The sequence below is a fragment of the Pristiophorus japonicus genome, chromosome 3, assembly GCF_044704955.1.
Source record: "Pristiophorus japonicus isolate sPriJap1 chromosome 3, sPriJap1.hap1, whole genome shotgun sequence".
Taxonomy (NCBI): Eukaryota; Metazoa; Chordata; class Chondrichthyes; family Pristiophoridae; genus Pristiophorus; species Pristiophorus japonicus.
The window spans coordinates 295,601,982-295,622,143 of NC_091979.1; the positions used below are offsets into that span (position 1 = coordinate 295,601,982).

The window sequence follows — 20,162 nt, forward strand, 5'->3', positions numbered from 1 at the left end:
GCACAGTCCTAACCAGTTTAAGCATCCACAAGGGGCATCACAGTTGAGCCCACCTCGTGTCAACAAATGCACATTTTTAGTAGAAATCATTGGTTAGCAAATAGCATTGAAAGCATGGACAGTGTTTTCCTTCCCGACCCCCAATTAGAGCCTCTTCCAACTCCCAATTATAATCAGCTAACTCAGCAGAGACCAGACCTTGATCTTCCCACTCTGTATGGTGCATTGACTAGAGAAACTCACTGGGGGAACCAGTCTCTTGCTGCCAGAGGAAACAGGAACGACATCACTGAAGCAGAAAGTTGGAACTTTACACACAAGCAATGGGAAGGATGAGGTAACCACATCGAAATTACAGTAACATACTACCAGACGTAAACAAAATAACTTCTACAAATGTTTAGCAGTTTTGGGAAAGTGGAAGAAAACATACATTTGCCCCCCAAAATAAACGATGCTACCCACCAGGTTCATCATACACATAGCCAATGTCCAGCTGAAAAACAAAATATTGTTCATTTAAAATGAAGTCCAACTCGTCATTTTGCAGACAAGCTCAGCTCAAACATGTGGCAAATGGTAATACGTTAGCATCTGGGAATTGCACACTGCAGTAGCTGCCAGTCTACCCTACTTTCAAAAATACAAAGAGGTGACTATACAGTACAGTAGATTAGCACACTGGCCTTTTGGTGGGAAGAGAGCTACCTCTCTAAGGACTGCAAGGATCCCAGTGACAGGAGTTAAAGCAGAATCAAACAAACATCGCCAAGACAGGACTGCCCAGAATTTGGTGTCAGTCAGGAAGCTAAAAAGGTTATTAAAATTAATGGATGACATAGCTCAGAACAGTCAGAAACCTTGGAAATCCTTGTGTTTGGAGTGATAAGCAATGTGTTCTTCACCCAGATTTCAGAACACTCAACCTGCCCTCCAGTCAAATTTATTATAAAACTGAAAGTTCAGCCAAATATCCATTTCATAAACTATAAATCAAACTCCAAATTTCAGTTTCAAACAGGTTTAAAAGTCTGAGAACTAAACAAAGTACATGGACCGGACACAAATCTACACCACCTCCAGATAGCGCTGTGAACCATGGTTTTCCATCATTTACCTCAACTAGTAGCAGGGGGCCAGCTGAAAATACTTGCATGTACAGTAATGCTCAGATTTTCTCCTCCAGTTCCCTTGCAGCAGTGAAAATAGGCCAGGGGTAGGGGAGGCAGTCAGTGGTGTATAACAGAACCACTTTGCAAGAGGAGAGAAAGTTGCAGGGGATGGCGGGGCAATCAGGTGCAGTAGCAGTCATAGGTTTCCCTACCTGTAACCTAGTGAAGCTATCTGCAGAAACCACTATTAAGTCACCCATTGTTCCATATTAAAAGAAAAATTTATAACATGCAAAAATTCAGGAATAGGAGATAGTCAAGAAAACCAGAGGCTTTTTTTTTTGAATTGTCAAAATGAAAAGTAGTTTTATTGGTGGAGTTATAAAACCCAGAGATGTATGTAAAGCTAATATGCAAACATAAATTGCTAAGGAAAATCAAAACTTACCTTGAATTCTCCCATTAAAGAGTCTGATCGCAGCGAAAATGAATTGTATACCTAGAGAAAAGGTGATAAATTAAAAGCGGCCCTGGAAGTTTTCCCACACAGTTGTAATTTATTGTAGCAGAGTGAAACTTACCCTAATTTGGATTGATTCATCAAATAACTCATCTGGTGATCGAGTTACATTATAGAAGAAAATCTGTGACAGGAAAATACCATTGGTTACAAAAGGAACTTGCACAGCAGAAATATACACAAAAATCAACGCTGTAGCATGACTCGACAACTAACGGGATGATTTCACAATTGCAATAGGGAGCAGTGATTGGAGGAGAGAACACAGAGGTCAGAGCTATGGCCACCTTCGCCCCGATTCTCTGATCTGTGCTCCAGTTGAACGTGGCTCCGCACCAATAACATTGGATCGCATCCTCCCCATCTCAACCATCTTGACAGAACAGAAAAGTCACTTCACTCCCGCTCCCCAGTACTACCAGTGGGAATATTGTAGGATATGTAGCTGCCAGTGTTTTGTTAGCCATAAATGTTTAAAAGGACTTGGTTTCTTTGTAAACACATACCATTATGGAAGAAAAGGAAAATGCATATACACGTACAGGAAAGTTTAATGTTTAGAATTGGTGCTTTAACTTTAATATAATGCAAGAGTTTCTATAAAAGGCCGATCCTTAATCTACACATGTTCAAAACAGACAACTATAGCTCGATATGTGTTTGGAGAATTGTGAAGGGGGGGGGGATGGGAGATTTAGTGAACTTCTGACGAGCAACATTGCAGAAGTAGGGAGGAACTCCATGGAGAAATGCTCACATGCCTGTGACACCAAACATGGCCCTGAGCCAAAAAGAGCAATGAGAACTTTGTTTTTTAATCTCCAGTGCATACTGAAATTTCATTCCAAAGTATGCATTTGAGCTCAGTCACAAAACTATACTGTGGACTGAGGTCTTTTTAAAAAAAAAACATAAAACCACCAGCGTTCAGTTTCAGATCATTCTCAATCGGAGCGAAATTAAGCCAGCCAGCCGTACAAAACATCTGTATTTTGTTACTCACACTGGGAAAGCACTGGAAGCCCTCACTGGAACTACAGAATATTTTGCAGCAGTGAAATGCTGCTATTCTTGAGGGGAGGAAATTGCCATTCACTACTCAGGAATGTATATCTGGCCTGTTAGTTACCATGTTAGGTAACCATGGTGAAGTCAGTTCCTCAGACTAACCAACTATCCCAGTAGCAGAAATGTAGTTCCCCGATTACTAGTAAACTTATATTTATATAGCATCTTTCATGTCCTCAGGATGTCCCAAAGCACTTGACAGTCAACCAGGTACTTTTAAAAAGCGTATGGTCAGACATGGCAGTTAATTTACACACACCAAGGCCCCATTAACCGCAATAAGTATTGATTGAGGGCTAAATATTGATCATGACACTGGGAAAACACCTCTGCTCTTTGAATAGTGCCATGGAATCTTTGACATCTGAGGGGGCAGGGGGGCCTCGGATCTACAGCTGATCCCAAAAGATGGCATCTGTGACAATGGAATACTCCTGGAACCACCAGCCGAAATCACGTGCTCTGGTACTGGAGTGCAATTAAAAATGGCTATTTCAGCACAGAAGGACACATTGATCCCATTGTGCCAGAGGCTCACACAACTCGACACCCAAGCGAAGCAGTAGCTCAGTTGTGTAAATTTAAGACAGTAATGTAGAAGGTTTAAAAGTTCTAGGTGGAGATATAATCACAGGCTTGTAACGTTAAAAATGGAGCTACTAACTAATTCAAGCTAGAGATTAATATTTCTCTGTACCTCATCAAAGTGGGGATTGTTCCCTCTTCGAATCCTTGTTCGATGGGTCTGATTGCAGATGGTCACTTTCACAACAGGCTTTACATTATTACCAGACAACTGTCTAGCTCCAATTATCCTCACACGAATCTGAAAAAGATTAAAATTGCATGAAATGCAAACATTCTGCTTCAAAAACATTTTAAGAAAAAGACAAAGATCTTTTTTACTCCATTTTTGTTAAAATAAGTGAAACCATAATCCTTTGCAGCCATTTCCTTTCTTAATGGAGTACTGATTGAGAGGCAGTCCAAGATGGAGGTGCTGCATTTGAAAGCAAGCCTTCCAGCTTCTACATGTTGGGCAGTGAATTACTTTCACAGCTCAGACATTTCCTGCAACCACCACAGAATCAATTTCCAAAAAAGTAATTGAAGTTAAAAAGACACTCAGAATTTACAGCAAACCTGCCAAATGGTAATTCCAGCTGAAGGGGTATAAATGAGGCTCAACTTTTTGCTTTATGGAAAAAATGTTACATACCTGGAAATCCTGAGGTTTGTTTGAAAGTAGTCTCTTGCTTTTCTTCTTCCGGAGTCGTTTGTTGATGTGTGCCGCTTTTTGGCCTGGCGTACTGGGAGCTCCAGGGGCTCCTGCACCCCCACCGTCCCCCACTCCATCCTCTACATCATCTTCATCCTCTTCATCTGTGAACAGCAGAATGTTCAATCAAAAGCACATGGACACAATCCTTTATACACACAAGCCCTAGTCTCAATCTAGAAAGGAAATCTAATGTCTTCTGTACTTGTATTACATTAAATGCACTACTCACATGAATCTGAACATATGCTAGCAGTAATAAATTGCAAGTGCTAGGTAAACTCGAAGACAACAGCCCAACCATCTCAGACATTTAAAGGCCATTACTATCACCTAGTCGCCCATCATCAACATTCTGGGGTCACCATTGATCAGAAAGTCAACTGAATTAGCCACATAAGTGCAGTGGCTACCAGAGTATCCCCACCATTGCCCTGACTAACTCAGCACACAGACTGGGAATCAAATCTGGGGAGTTACTGGTTTGTATGGTCACAGATGCAAACTTGACCCATCAGCCATCAGAAGAGACCACAAATCATCATGTCTTTTAAAAAGGGTTTGGGTCTTCATGAAAAAGAAATATTTGGCAAACCTCCCCTGCCCTTCATCAGACAATGCAATGACAAACTCAGTATCACAAGATAGCAGACGACATGACCACTACAGCCCCTTTTCTAATGAAAGCAATATAGTTCAGAAATATTCAGCATGTTGGAGGTAGAAGATGGAAGATTCTCAAAACTACAATGTAGCTCTGCCTTTATAGTTTAAACAACTTTCTCCACCTCCTTTCCCAACCCTTAAATAGATGTCTTCTTTCTGGTTTCCACAAGGCCATACAGGGGCACACATCCCACCAGGAACATAGGCAGGGCTATTGTCCCAAGCCTGTATCAATAAACATTCTAAACCAACTGCTTGGGGGCAAGGGTGTAGCCCATGGCAAGTTGATCTCCAAAGTGCCCTCTGTTTGGAGATTCAGGGAGGCGTCACTCGGTATCAATAGCAGAGGGGATGCTGTGAACTTTAACAATTTATTTAGAAAACCTTTAATGTTACTGAGAAGTTTGACAATGCTTAATTTTTCTTTCTGTTCTTCTATCGTGAAGCCAATGACTTTACCTGGGGTATAGTTTCACATAATTCAGTAGCCATCCAGTGCCATGCTCAGGTGACCATTGAATCTCACCAATGAGTGCCGTGGCCTTGTAGCATGTCATGTTCAGCCTTTATGTGGTACTTCTCTGCATTCAGAAGCAACAGGAGAACGTGGCATAATCCAATTACATTTGCCATCAATCATTATAGCTGGGCGATTTACAACCTTTGCAAGAATGAGCAGAGACATCAGTCTTGGTTCACGAGACAATTTATGGGGTGTGTATTCTGAGAAAGGGGTTTGTAAAAGGGCCGAATTCTAAACATGTGACACATGAAGTTGACATGCCAGCACCATCATCATAGGCAGTTCCTCGAAATGAGGATGACTTGCTTCCACGCCAAAAAGGGATAAGTTCACAGGTGTTTCAATGAATGACCGAATATACATCCCAAACTACCATATTGAAGGGTGGAAGATGCCTGTGCGTGGATTTATTAAAAAAAAACGTGTGGTGCCCGTTGCACACCAGCCACCACACGGGCTTGACAGAGCTAGATCTTGGTCCAATGGCAAGAATTAACCAGGACGATTGGTGACCAGCTCTGCTGCACGGACCTAGTGTGCACACATATTACCGTGTGGGCTGGCCTGTGCTGCCCCTGGCCCTTGCATCTTCTGGGAATGTATATACAGGTGATGTAGATTAAAAATGACAGTGTTGACGAGACACATCAAAAGAATGGCTTCTAATAAAAGCCATGAAGGAGCTGGTTACATTTTGGAGTTGTCTATGTATTCCTGTTGGGACTGTTAAGAATAAAGAAATGTAACCAATATCTTTGAATGCTATTCAATGTTGAATCCCTAAAGCTGCTCACCTCATTCCACTTGGAGAAAAACAGGAAAGCCCCCAGTACCATCAGTCACACTCTGCAGTCCAACCTCAAACTTTTCTTTCTTGCCTGCACTCCCAAGGTGGACTAGTCCCACATTATGCACCCCTTCACTCAAAGAACTACTTGCATCTGCAATTTTGCCGGTCAAAAAAGCAGCAATCGTTGCTAACCCATTCCACAAGGCACAGCATTGCTTACTTCACTCCACAACAACTATGCAGATAAACTGAATTCATCTATGATTTGCCCAATTTCATTTCCTCTTCAATGTGTCCTATTCATTTAATATTGACTAAAGATCTTTTGTACCAGCGCACAAGTGTCAGGCTGGGTCTAGAGCTACCAATGTAGTGTACTGATGTGCTTTCCATCACTGGTCATCAAGCAACAGGGTACCATGTGTGGACCATTACCCAAGAAACCAAACAATGCCATTAGATGGGACTGTGAAAATTAGAGATTGCCCAACAAGTTTACTTAGAATACTTGTGTCTAAAATAAGGCCATAGGGCCTTCCTGCAGCCCAGATCTCCACTTTTGGCCCTATGCAAGTATCCTACCACAAGTATATTTGGGCATTTGCTCATGTCCTGCATAACTGATTATTTACCAAGCTCTTTCTTCATTAGCAAAAGGTAGCAATGGAAGGCAGGAGTTATTCCAGTTTTTGTACAGGAATAGAAAAAGGACCCCATTAAAACTATTCAATAGAATTACTGTGCTTTCTCCCCCTCTTCCAGAGCATCTAGTTTGCAGCTCCCAGTTATTGAAATTAGGAGCTCTCTCTTCCTGCATTTATACTACTTCTTCGGAGAATAAGCGGATACCACTTCTCCTACACTCTGCTTTCCTCCCGCTCCTCTTCTGTTCTAATTGGTTGCTGGGAGGTGCACATGGAATACATCTATACAAAGTCTTTGGGTTCCATTCATTCAGGGAAGGGAGAGGGGGTGGGGAGAGGGAGGACAGAAAAAGGGAGAAACCCATGGACTCTGCTTCATGCGTTCCCATCACGTGCCAAAGCTGAGGTTGTAGTCAATAAAATGTACAGGAACAGTGTGCGAGAGAGAAGATTTATATTACGTGACACAGGCTTTACCTCCACTGCACTACTCCTGCAGGTGGGGAAGGAACAGTTGAATTCTTAAAATGGCACAATATTGGCACAGAACTCCAAACTGCTGGTTGGTAGCTATTGAACAGTCACAGGCAGATCGTCACTAAACTCACATGTGAGACAATTAAAAACATTTGTTTGAGAAGGATGCCACTTGACAAAGCTCTGAAGACCAGGTGAAAATTTACATCAATGTTTATACAGTGTGCAGAAATTGCTGATGCAATTAAATTAAATCCAATTTGAGCACAACAGTTTTATCAAAACAAAAAGGAATTGATTTTTTAAAAAATAATGAATAATCCCAGAAAAAGTCAACAGAATCTGTAGTGTGATGCTTTTGAGATTTTAAAGAATTTAAGAAAACACATACCTGAGGCCAGAATTTAAATGTCCCATTAGCCTCTAAACTTCCTGGAATGCATGAGTTCCAGATAGAATATTATACATTGAGGTTACATATTTGATCACATCATTTCTTCTCCAACAGCCTTGTTTGCAGTTTTAATGACTCACAGGACGGTGTTGCTCACATCATCCAAAGATTTCCAGAATTAAATACCATACAAGACATTATGGAAATCAAAGACAAAAAACACTTTGAAAGTCAGATGTATCAAAGCTGGATGGCCATCTTTGCTATACATTTCACAAAAATCACAAGATAACTTATGGATAAGGAAAGTCTTTCTACCCATCTTAATTTATCCATTCAGAAGCATCCTAGTCTTCTCCACTGCAGCATCTAAATGGTTTCTAAAATGATGCCAGGATTTTGCCTCCACTGCTCGAACACCATTCCATGTGCTGTTCATTTTACATGAAGAATTATCTGATCAGTCCTAAATTTGCCTTTTTTGCTTCAACCCTTATTCTACACAATTTATTTCAATAAAAATATTCTGCATTCACTTTGATCATACCTTTAACTAGCTTCTAGACCTCTACAGGATGATCTGACACCTCCCTTTCCAAGATGAAGAGGTCAAGTTACTGCTGAATTGCTTCATAACTCAGACCACTGATACTTGGGATCAGCCTCAGGTCCCTTATTCATACTCTATTGTACTTGTAATTCAGTGATCAGAACTGAACTCCATACTCAAGGTGTAGTCTGACCAGAGTACTGTACAGTTTGATCACAATCTCTTCTGACTTGCATTCAAGTATTTCAGCTACACAGTTCAACATTCAGCTTTGTTGATTGCTGCTCTGCTTTAATTGGACATGTTTAGTGTCACGTTGAGCAAGACTGGAGTCTCATCATTCGAGAACTGCCCTCTGAAATAGCCTAGCAAGCCACTACATAAAATACTAAAACCAGACAGTGAACTCTGCACCGGCTTCGGACAAGACAACAGCACACCCAGGCCAGACAACATTGCAAAGACCTCCTTACTAACATATGGGAACTTGTGCCAAAATTGGGAGAACTGCCCCACAGACTAGTCAAGCAACAGCCAGGACATAGGTATGATTCTCTGAGTATGCCTTGCAGCCAGCCAATGTCCCAGACTCAATCACCATCCTCTGGTATGTCCTGTCCCACCATCAGGACAGACATACCCGAGATGGCAGCAGAGAGGTATAAAGTTGGGAGGGAGTGGCCCGAGGATCCCTCAACATTGACTCTGGACCCTATAAAGTCTCATGACTACAGGTCAAGCCTGAGCAAAGAAACCTCCTGCTGATTAGCACGTACCGCCCTCAGCTGATGAATGTTGAACACCACTTGGAAGAAGCATTGATTAGTAGCAAGGGCACAGAATGTACTCTGGGTGGAGGACTTCAAAGTCAAATCACCAAGAGTGGTTTGGAAGTACCACTGCTGACCGAGCCCTGAATGACATATCTGTCAGACTTGGCCTGCGACAGGTGGTGAGAACACCAACATGAGGAGAAAAACCTACTTGACCTCGTCCTCACCAATCTACCTGTCACAGATGCATCTGCCCATGACAGCAGTGGTAGCAGTGACCACCACACAGTGGAGGAGAAGTTGTCCCTTCACACTGAAGACACCCTCCATCGTACTATGTGGCACTACCACAGTGCTAAAACAGATCTACCAGCTCAAAATTGGGCATCTATCAGGCGCTGTGGGCCATCAGCAGAATTGTATTCCACCACAATCTGAAAGCTCAAGGCCCAACATATCCCTCACTCTACCATTACCATCAAACCAGGGGACGAACCCTGGTTCAATGAGTGCACAAGAGCATGCCAGGAGCAGCACCAGTCATACCTAAAAATGAGGTACCAACCTGGGGAAGCTGCAGCACAGGACTACATGCATGCTAAGCAGTGGAAACAGCATCTATAAGCAGAGCTAAGCAATCCCACAATCAACAGATCAGATCAAAGCTCTGTAGTCCTGCCATATCCAGTCATCAATAGTGGTGGACAACTTGAACAACTAACGGAAGGCGGCGGATCCATGAATATCCCCATCCTCAATGATGCTGCAGTCCAGCATGCAGGTGCAAAAGACAACACTGAAGCACTTGCAACCATCTTCACCAAAAGTGTCGAGTGGATGATCCCCACTATCACAGAATCCAGTCTTAAGGCAATTCGATTTACTCCACTGGATATAAAGCAGCTGAGCGCACTGGGTACAGCAAAGACTATGGGCCCCTACAACATCCCAGCTGTCGTGCTGAAAACTTGTGCTCCAGAACTAGCCAAGCCTCTAGCCAAGCTGTTCCAGTACAGCTAAAGCACTGGCATCCACCAGACAGACAATGTGGAAAACTGCCCAGGTATGTCCTGTCCACAAAAAGCAAGACAAAGCCAAATCGGGCCAATGACTGTCCCATCAGCCTACTCACAATCATCATCAGCAAAGTGATGGTGTCGTTGACAGTGCTATCAAGAGGCACTTAAATCAATAACCTGCTCACCGATGCTCAGTTTGGGTTCCGCCAGGACTACTTGGCTCTAGACCTCATTACAGCTTTGGTCCAAACATGGACCAAAAGAGCTGAATCCTAGAGGCGAGGCGAGAATAACTGACCTTGGCATCAAGGCAGCATTTGACAGTGTGGCATCAAGGAGCCCTAGTCAAACTGAAGTCAATGAAATCAGGGGGAAAACTCTCCAATGGCTGGAGTCATACCTAGCACAAAGGGAAATGGTTGCGGTTGGTGAAGGTCAATCATCCCAGTCCATCACAGGAGTTCCTCAGGGCAGTGTCCTAGGTTGAACCATCTTCAGCTGCTTCATCAATGACCTTCCCTCTATCATAAGGTCAGAAGTGGGGATGTTTGCTGATGATTGCACAGGTTTCCATTCCATTCACAACTCCTCAGAAAATGAAGCAATCCATGCCAGCATGCAGCAAAATCTGGATGACATTCAGGCTCGGGCTGATAAGTGGCAAGTAACATCCACGCCACACAAGTGCCAGACAATGTCCATCTTGAACAAGAGTCTACCCACCTCCCCTTGATATTCCAGATCCATTGGTCCAGTTAAGTTGCTGGTCAGTCACAAATACTGTGGGAAGAGGTTGGATATTCTGCGGCGAGTGTCTCACCTCCTGACTCCCCAAAGCCTTTCCACAAGGCACAAGTCAGGTGTATAATGGAATATTCTCCACGTGCCTGAATGAGGGTAGCCCCAACACAAGGAGGTTGACAGCATCCAGGACACAACAGCCCGCTTGATTGTTTGTGAATAGGGTGCCATTCACTCCATCACTGGCACACCGTGGCTGCAGTGTGCGCCATGGCTTCGGCAGCAGCGCCTCCCAAACCCTCGACCTCTACCACCTAGAAGGACAAGGGCAGCAGGCACATGGGAGCATCACCTGCAAGTTCTCCTCCAAGTCACACACCATCCTGACTTGGAAATATATCACCGTTCCTTCATCGTTGCTGGGTCAAAATCCTGGAACTCCCTCCGTAACTGGGAGTAGCTTCACCACAAAGAATGCAGCAGTTCACCAACATCCTCTTAAGGGCACTTAGAGATTGTAAATAAATGCTTGCCTTGCCAGCGATGCCCACATCCCAGAACGAACGATTAAAAAATTGATTTTGAATGCAGGTCACATAAATGAGAAACAGTAGGGGCCTCAACACTGAGCCCTGGGGAATCCCATTAATTTCTCTCTCCTCCCCATCTTCTAATGAGTATTCATAGTTTTATATTCTTCAACCAGTTTCTCATCCATTTCCAGGGTTTAACCTGAATCACCAGAGCTTTAAGTTTGACTCAAGCCTTCCCATGTGAGACAGTCGACTTAGACTTCCAAAAAGCATTTGACAATGTTGGAGGGCTTTCCACAGTCCACTTGCGATGTTACAACAATATTGATATAGCACCTTTAATATTGGAAAACATCCCAAGGCGCTTCACAGGAGTGAGAAAAATTTGACACCAAGCTACACAAGAAAAAGTTATGGCAGATGATGACCAAAAGCTTGGTTTTAAGGAGCATCTTAAAAAGGAGGAGAGGTGCAGAGAGGCAGAGGCTTAGGGAGAGAGGTTGAGTTTAAGACCGAGGTAGCTGAAGGCTGAACCATTATCAGAGATGCTCAAGAGAGCAGAAATCTCAGGGGTTTGAGAGGCTGGAGGAGGTTACAGAGATAGGGAGGGACGAGGCCATGGAGGGATTTGTAAACAAGGATGAGAATTTTGAAATTGAGGCGTTGCTTAACCGGGAGCCAATGTAGGTCAGTGAGCAAAGGGATGATGGGTGAACAGGACTTGGTGCAAGTTAGAACACGGTCAAGTTTTGGATGACAAGTTTACGTGGGGTAGAATGTGGGAGGCCAGCCAGGAGTGTGTTGGAGTAGTCAAGTCCAGAAGTAACAAAGGCATCGATAAGGGTTTCAGTAGATGAGCTGAGACAGGGGCGGAGATGGACAACATTAGAGGTGGAAATAGGAGGTTTTAGTTATGCCACAGATATGTGGTCAGAAGCTGATTTCAGGGTCAAATATAACACCAAGGTTGCGAACAGTCTGGTTCAGCCTCAGACAGATGCTAGGGAGAGCGATGGATCGCTAGCTAGGGGACAGTTTGTAGCAGGGACCAAAGACAATGGCTTTGGTCTTCCCAATACTTAATTGGGAGAAAATTTCTGCTCCTCCAGCACTGGATGTTGGACAAGCAGTCTGACAATTTAGAGACTGTGGGGGAGTCGAGAGAAGTGGTAGTGAGGTAAAGCTGGGTGTCGTCAGCATACATGTGGAAACTGACTGTGCTTTCGGATGATATCGCCTAGGGCCAGAAAATAGATGAGAAATAGAACAGGGCCAAGGATAAATCCTTGGGGGATACCAGAGGTAACGATGCAGGAGTTGGAAGAGAAGCCATTGTAGGTGATTTTCTGGCTACGATTAGATAAAGAATGGAACCAGGCAAGTGAAGTCCCATCCAGCTGGACAATGGTGGAGAGGCATTGGAGAAGGATCGAGTGGTTAACCGCATCAAAGGCTGTAGACAGGTCAAGGAGGACAAGGAGGGATAGTTTACCATTGTCAGTCAGAAAGGATGTCATTTGTGACTATGATAAGAGCCCTTTCGCTTCTGTGGCAGGGGCGTAAACCAGATTGAAGGAATTCAACATGGAGTTCTGGGAAAGATGGACACAGATTTGGAAGGCGACAACACGTTCAAGGACTCGAGAGGAAAGGGAGGTTGGAGATGGAGTGGTAGTTTGCAAGTACCGCAAGGGTCAAGAGTTGGGTTTTTGAGAGGAATGATGACGGTAGATTTGAAGGAGACAGGGGGACAGTTCATAGAAACATAGAAAATAGGTGCAGGAGTAGGCCATTCGGCCCTTCGTGCCTGCATCGCCATTCAATGAGTTCATGGCTGAACATGCAACCTCAGTACCCCATTCCTGCTTTCTCGCCATACCCCTTGATCCCCCTAGTAGTAAGGACTATATCTAACTCCTTTTTGAATATATTTAGTGAATTGGCCTCAACAACTTTCTGTGGTAGAGAATTCCACAGGTTCACCATTCTCTGGGTGAAGAAGTTTCTCCTCATCTCTGTCCTAAATGGCTTACCCCTTATCCTTAGACTGTGACCCCTGGTTCTGGACTTCCCCAACATTGGGAACATTCTTCCAGCATCTAACCTATCTAAACCCATCTGAATTTTAAAAGTTTCTATGAGATCCCCTCTCATTCTTCTGAACTCCAGTGAATACAAGCCCAGTTGATCCAGTCTTTGATACGTCAGTCCCGCCATCCCGGGAATCAGTCTGGTGAACCTTCGCTGCACTCCCTCAATAGCAAGAATGTCCTTCCTCAAGTTAGGAGACCAAAACTGTACACAATACTCCAGGTGTGGCCTCACCAAGGCCCTGTACAACTGTAGTAACACCTCCCTGCCCCTGTACTCAAATCGCCTCGCTATGAAGGCCAACATGCCATTTGCTTTCTTAACCGCCTGCTGTACCTGCATGCGAACCTTCAATGACTGATGTACCATGACACCCAGGTCTCGTTGCACCTCCCCTTTTCCTAATCTGTCACCATTCAGATAATAGTCTGTCTCTCTGTTTTTACCACCAAAGTGGATAACCTCACATTTATCCACATTATACTTCATCTGCCATGCATTTGCCCACTCACCTAACTATCCAAGTCACTCTGCAACCTCCTAGCATCCTCCTCGCAGCTCACACTGCCACCAAACTTAGTGTCATCCGCAAATTTGGAGATACTACATTTAATCCCCTCGTCCAAATCATTAATGTACAATGTAAACAGCTGGGGCCCCAGCACAGAACCTTGTGGTACCCCACTAGTCACTGCCTGCCATTCTGAAAAGTACCCATTTACTCCTACTCTTTGCTTCCTGTCTGCCAACCAGTTCTCAATCCATGTCAGCACACTACCCCCAATCCCATGTGCTTTAACTTTGCACATTAATCTCTTGTGTGGGACCTTGTCGAAAGCCTTCTGAAAGTCCAAATATACCACATCAACTGGTTCTCCCTTGTCCACTCTACTGGAAACATCCTCAAAAAATTCCAGAAGATTTGTCAAGCATGATTTCCCTTTCACAAATCCATGCTGACTTGGACCCATCATGTCACCTCTTGCCAAATGCGCTGCTATGACATCCTTAATAATTGATTCCATCATTTTACCCACTACTGATGTCAGGCTGACCGGTCTATAATTCCCTGTTTTCACTCTCCCTCCCTTTTTTTTAAAAAAAAGTGGGGTTACATTGGCTACCCTCCACTCGATAGGAACTGATCCAGAGTCTATGGAATGTTGGAAAATGACTGTCAATGCATCCGCTATTTCCAAGGCTACCTCCTTAAGTACTCTGGGATGCAGTCCATCAGGCCCTGGGGAATTATCGGCCTTCAATCCCATCAATTTCCCCAACACAATTTCCCGACTAATAAGGATTTCCCTCAGTTCCTCCTTCTTACTAGACCCTCTGACCCCTTTTATATCCCGAGCAGAGAGAACTTAATGTCAGCTAACATGGGAGCCAGAAAAGGAAGTTGGGTGGGCAGCAGCTTCGTGGGACTAGGGTCAAGGGAGCAGGAAGTGGATCTCATGGACAGGATGAGCTCGGAAAGGTCATGAGGGGAGATCGGCGAGAAACTGGAGAAAGGATGCAAGTTCTGGGCTACACCAGGGGGGAACCTTAGAGGAAGTTTGGCCCAGTGGGCTAGGGAAAGGAAGAGAAAAGGCAGAGGCAGTTGATCGGATAATCTCAAATTTTGTGAAAAGAAGTCGACGAGCTACTCATATATTGTTTGAGTGTGGTGGAGACAAGATGGAGGGGTCTAAAAAGGTTAGCAGTAGAGAACAGTAGTCAGGTGTTACCTTTGCATTCCAAAACTATCCTGGAATAGTGAGCAGTTTTGGCAAACGAGAGCAGGACCCAATAATGCTTTATGTGGTCTAGCCAGATCTGGCGGTGAATGGATATGGTCGACAACTCGTTTAGCCATTCAAGTCTGCGCCTCTTAGACTTGAGGGAGCGAAGAGGAGGGCTATGCCAGGGGAAATGGCTTGGGAGAGTGAGTAATGGTTTTAATAGGGACTCATCATCATCATCAGCAGTCCCTCGGAATCGAGGAAGACTTGCTTCCACTCCTGAAGTGAGTTCTTTGGTAGCTGAACAGTCCAATACGAGAGCCACAGACTGTCACAGGTGGGACAGATAGTTGAGGGAAGGGTGGGTGGGACTTGTTTGCCACACATTCTTTCTGTGCTGGATTTCTGCATGCTCTCAGCGTTGAGACTCTAGGTGCTCAGCGTTCTCTCGGATGCACTTCCTCCACTTAGGGCAGTCTTGGGCCAGAGACTTCCAGGTGTCAGTGGGGATGTTGCATTTTATCAGCGAGGCTTTGAGGCTGTCTGTTGTGTATGGAGAAAAAAAGTCACTGAATATGGAGCTCAATGTAAAGTTTGACCGTAGTCTTTTATTGAAACTCTCCAGAGTGCCTCTCCAACCTGTGAAGACTCCTTAAATACCCGTGCTCCCAAGGGATTATGAGATCCCTTGGGACTCCAGGGGATGAGCCCTCGAGTGGCTGTAGAGTAAATACAAGTATACATATACAATACCACTTTCTCTCTCTCTCTTTCTTTCCCCCCCCCCCCCACCACCAAAAGTCAATAGTGTAACAACTTACAATGTGAGTCGATCTGGGGCCCTGGTTGATTGTATGTGAGAAAGCTGGTGTTGTTGAATCATTTGTTGGGCCCTTGCTGGGCTGCTGTGCAGCTGGCCTTGCTGCTGTGTTGGACCCTGCAGGACTGCTGTGGATGATGGCTGTGGTGCTGGTATCGATGTTGGGGGATCAAAAAAAGGTAGGATCCAAGGTGGGTTGCTCAGGATAGTACATGAATCTGTTTGAGATTTGGTCCAAGTGTTTCCGGTGAATGAGTCCATTTGAAAGTTTGGCCCGAAACACCCTGCTCCCCTCTTTGGCCACGACAGTGCCGGGAAGCCACTTGGGATCTTGTCCATAATTTAATACAAATACAGGATCATTGACTTCAATCTCACGTGACACATTAGTGCTATCATGGTATGCACTTTGTTGAAGCTGCTTGCTCTCTACCTGTTCATGTAGATCAGGGTGAACTAATGAGAGCCTTGTCTTAAGTGCTCTTTTCATGAGTTCAGCAGGTGGGATCCCAGTGAGTGAGCGGGGTGTCATGCGGTAGCAAAGTAGGACTCGGGATAGGCTTCAGTTGCCCTCTTTAAGCCTTGCTTGATGGTTTGCACTGCTCTCTCTGCCTGACCATTGGACGCTGGTTTAAACGGGGCAGATGTGACATGTTTGATTCCGTTATGGGTTATGAATTCTTTAAACTCAGCAATGGTAAAACATGGCCCGTTGTCGCTCACCAGGACATCGGGTAAGCCGCAAGTGGCAAACATGGCCCACAGGCTTTAAGTAGTGGCAGTGGACCGACATTATCTCACATTCAATCCACTTGGAGTACGCGTCCACAACCACAAGGAACATTTTACCCAAGAACGGTCCTGCATAGTTGACGTGTACCCTAGACCACAGTTTGGAGGGCCAAGACCATAAACTTAGCGGCACCTCCCTGGGTTCACTGCTTAACTGTGAGAATGTATTACATCTGTGAATGCAGGACTCTAGGTCCACATCGATACCGGGCCACCACACGTGGGATCTGGCTATCGCTTTCATCATTACGACGGCTTGATGGGTACTGTGAAGGTCATTGATGAAGGTGTCTGACCTATTTGAGGACCACTACTCTTTTGCCCCACAGAAGACAGTCTGCCTGTATTGACATTTCATCTTTGTGCCACTGGAACGGCTTTATCTCTTCCTGTATTTCCACTGGGACACTGGACCAGCTCCCGTGATGCACATAACTTTTGGAGATAATAAGGGGTCCTGGCTTGTCCAGGTTTTCATCTGCCGGGCAGGGATTGGTGATTGCTCACTCAAATGCTTCCATAACCATGAATAGATCTGCGGGCTGCACCATTTCCATCCATGGTGGGCAATGGCAGCCTACTGAGAACATCTGCACAGTTTTGTGTGCCTGGCCTGTGGCGGATGGCGTAGTTGTACGTGGATGCGAGCCGATGCATTGGTATTTATCCCTTTACTCAGAAAACAGGGATGTACTCATTATGGTCAGTTTCCAATTTGAATTTTAGCCCAAACAGGTATTGATGAATTTTCTTGACCCCATAGACACATGCTAACGCTTCTTTTTCCAATCATGCTGTAGACTCTCAGCCTTAGACAGACTCCTGGATGCATAAGCAATTGGTTGCAGTTTCCTGAAATTAGCTTGTTGCAATACACACCTGACGTTGTATGATGACGCATCACATGCCAGTACCAAACGCTTATATGGATCATACAACACAAGCATTTTGTTTGAGCATAACAATTTTCGCTTTTATGAAGGCATTTTCTTGGCTTTTTCCCCAAACCCATTCACCCCCTTTTCGTAAGAAATGTAGTGGTTCGAGCAATGTGCTGAGACCCGGTAAGAAGTTACCAAAGTAGTTCAAGAGTCCCAGAAACGACCGCAACTCCGTCATGTTCTGTGGCCTCGGTGCGTTCTCGATTGCTTCCGTCTTCGCGTTGGTGGGCCCGATGCTGTCTGCCGCAATCCTCCTTCCCAAGAACTCCACTTCAGGCGCCAGGAAAACGCACTTAGAGCATTTTAATCTGAGCCCCATGCGGTTGAGTCGACGAAGAACCTCCTCCAGGTTCTGCAGGTGCTCGACTGTGATCGGATTCCAAACAAAGAACTTTGTGCGTGTTGATGCAGGCGAGGGCCTTCGCTAATTCCTCCAGTTCCTGCATCATGTAGGCTGAAGTCAGATCTAGCTTCATGAAAGTCTTTCCTCCTGCCAGCGTTGCAAAGAGGTCGTCGGCCTTTGGTAGTAGGTATTGGTCCTGCAGGGAGAAACGATTGATAGTTACTTTGTAATCACCACAGATTTTGACGGTGCCGTCTCCCTTGAGGACTGGGACAATAGGACTTGTCCACTCGCTGAATTCGATCGGGGAAATGATGCCCTCTCTTTGCAGCCGGTCCAGCTCGATCTCTACCCTTTCTCTCATGTACGGTACTGCTCTTGCCTGGTGATGGATGGGTCGCACCCTCGGAATTAGGTGAATCTGAAGTCTTGCTCCTTGGAATTTCCCGATGCCTGGTTCAAACAGCGAAGGAAATTTGGTTCAGACCTGGGCACATGGTGTCGTCAGCAGGCAATAGTGCTCGGACGTCATCCCTTCCAGCATATCTTTCGACGCCAGTTCCTGCCAAGCAGCGTGGAACCATTGCTCGGCATCACCCAGAGTGGTAGCTTGTGCACCTCTCCATCATAGGAGACCTTTACGGTAGTACTGCCAATTACAGGTATCAGTTCTTGTGTAAGTTCTTAGTTTTGTGCGAACTGGAGTTAAGACTGACCTTGAGGCCTTGTTGCACCACAACCTTTCGAAAGTCTTTTTGCCATGGCGGACTGGCTCGCGCCCATGTCCAGCTCCATTGACACTGGGAGTCTATTTAGTTCAACATTCAGCATTATCGGGGGACAATTTGTGGTGAATGTGTGCACCCCACGGTACCTCTGAGGCTCTGGTTTGTCGTGATCCTCTGGATCTATCCTCCTCTGCAACATGGTGGTTTGCAGGTTTAACAGGCTTTGCAGCCCGCCTGCACACTCGGAGGTGTCCCATTGTTCCACAGCCCTTGCAAACATATTCTTTGAATCGGCATGAATGGAAACGATGATGACCCCCGCAGCGCCAACAAAGGTGTTAATGGCCTTGCATTCATCATCCTTGATGTTGGACACAGACATCTGCGGATGTGCAGCTGCAGATGTGTGTAACCTACTCTGTTATGATTCAAAACCACCACTTTGTTCACAGTACTTGTAGCAGCACTTGTGTGCTGAGATTTGTGCTTCGTATTGTCACTGGTGGAAATGAACGCCTGGGCTATTGCTATGGCCTTACTCAAGGTTGGGGTCTCTACAGTCAAAAGTTTGCCAAGTATGGTTTCGTTGCCAATGCCAAGTACGAAAAAGTCGGAGCATGTGCTCCAAATTCACAATGTCCTGCAAGGCTTCTTAGCTCGGTGACATAACTCGCCACTTCCTGGCTTTCAGACCTTTTGTAGGTGCAGAACCGGTACCTCGCCATCAGAACACTTTCCTTCGGGTTCAAATGCTCTCGGACCAGTGTGCACAAATCGTCGTACGATTTCTCCATGGGTTTCGTTGGAGTGAGCAGATTCTTCATGAGGCCATACGTTGGTGCCCCACAGACGGTGAGGAGGATCGCCCTTCATTTGGCAGCGCTCTTCCCCATCTAACTCGTTGGCCACGATGTATTGGTCGACTCGCTCCACAAAAGTTTCCCAATCATCTCCCTCCGAAAATTTCTCCAGGATGCCCACTGTTCTCTGCATCTTTCGGTTTGCTATCTGTATCTCATCGCCAGTTGTGTATGGAGAAAAAGAGTCAGAGTGAACACTGTGAGCTCAAAGTAAAGTGAGACCCCGTAGTCTTTTATTGCAGGTCTCGAGTGCCTCTCCAACCTGTGAAGCCTCTTTAAATACCTGTGCTCCCAAAGGATTATGGGATCCCTTGGGACCCCAGGGGATGAGCCCTCTGGTGGCTGCACAGAGTAAATACAAGTCCACATATAGAACAGTGTCCTTGTAGTGTTTCCGCTGCCCACCTTTGGCTCATTTGCAATGAAGGAGCACTTGCTTTGGGAGTCTCATGTCTGGCCTGTCTAGTGGCGCTGATCAAGTGTGGTCAATGTTGGGGATGTTAGCCTGAATGACGCTGATGTTGGTGCGTCTGTCCTCCAAGGGGATTTGTAGGATCTTGCGGAGACATCGCTGTTGATATTTCTCCAGCAACTTTGTCTCCTGTACATGGTCAGCCAGAGGGCAGGTATTACTACAGCCCTGTAGACCATGAGCTTGGTGGCTGTTTTGAGGGCCTGGTCTTCAAACACTCCTCAGGCAACACTGGAGGCAGTGTTGGATCTACATCGTCGATACCTGCTCTTGTTGATATGAGGCTCCCGAGATATGGGGAA

General features: G+C 45.3%; 1 protein-coding gene across 1 annotated transcript in view; it reads right to left on the bottom strand.

Moving 5' to 3' along the window:
• The window catches only part of LOC139260334 (myoferlin-like), a 301,635-nt gene that overhangs the window by 235,302 nt on the left and 46,171 nt on the right, over positions 1-20,162 (bottom strand). The window contains exons 6-10 of the mRNA XM_070876822.1: positions 3,920-4,083; positions 3,398-3,526; positions 1,694-1,756; positions 1,561-1,611; positions 466-496 (exon numbers count right to left, since the gene is read on the bottom strand). Of these exons, the coding sequence (XP_070732923.1) occupies positions 466-496; positions 1,561-1,611; positions 1,694-1,756; positions 3,398-3,526; positions 3,920-4,083 (438 nt within the window). The remainder of the gene's footprint in view (positions 1-465; positions 497-1,560; positions 1,612-1,693; positions 1,757-3,397; positions 3,527-3,919; positions 4,084-20,162) is intronic.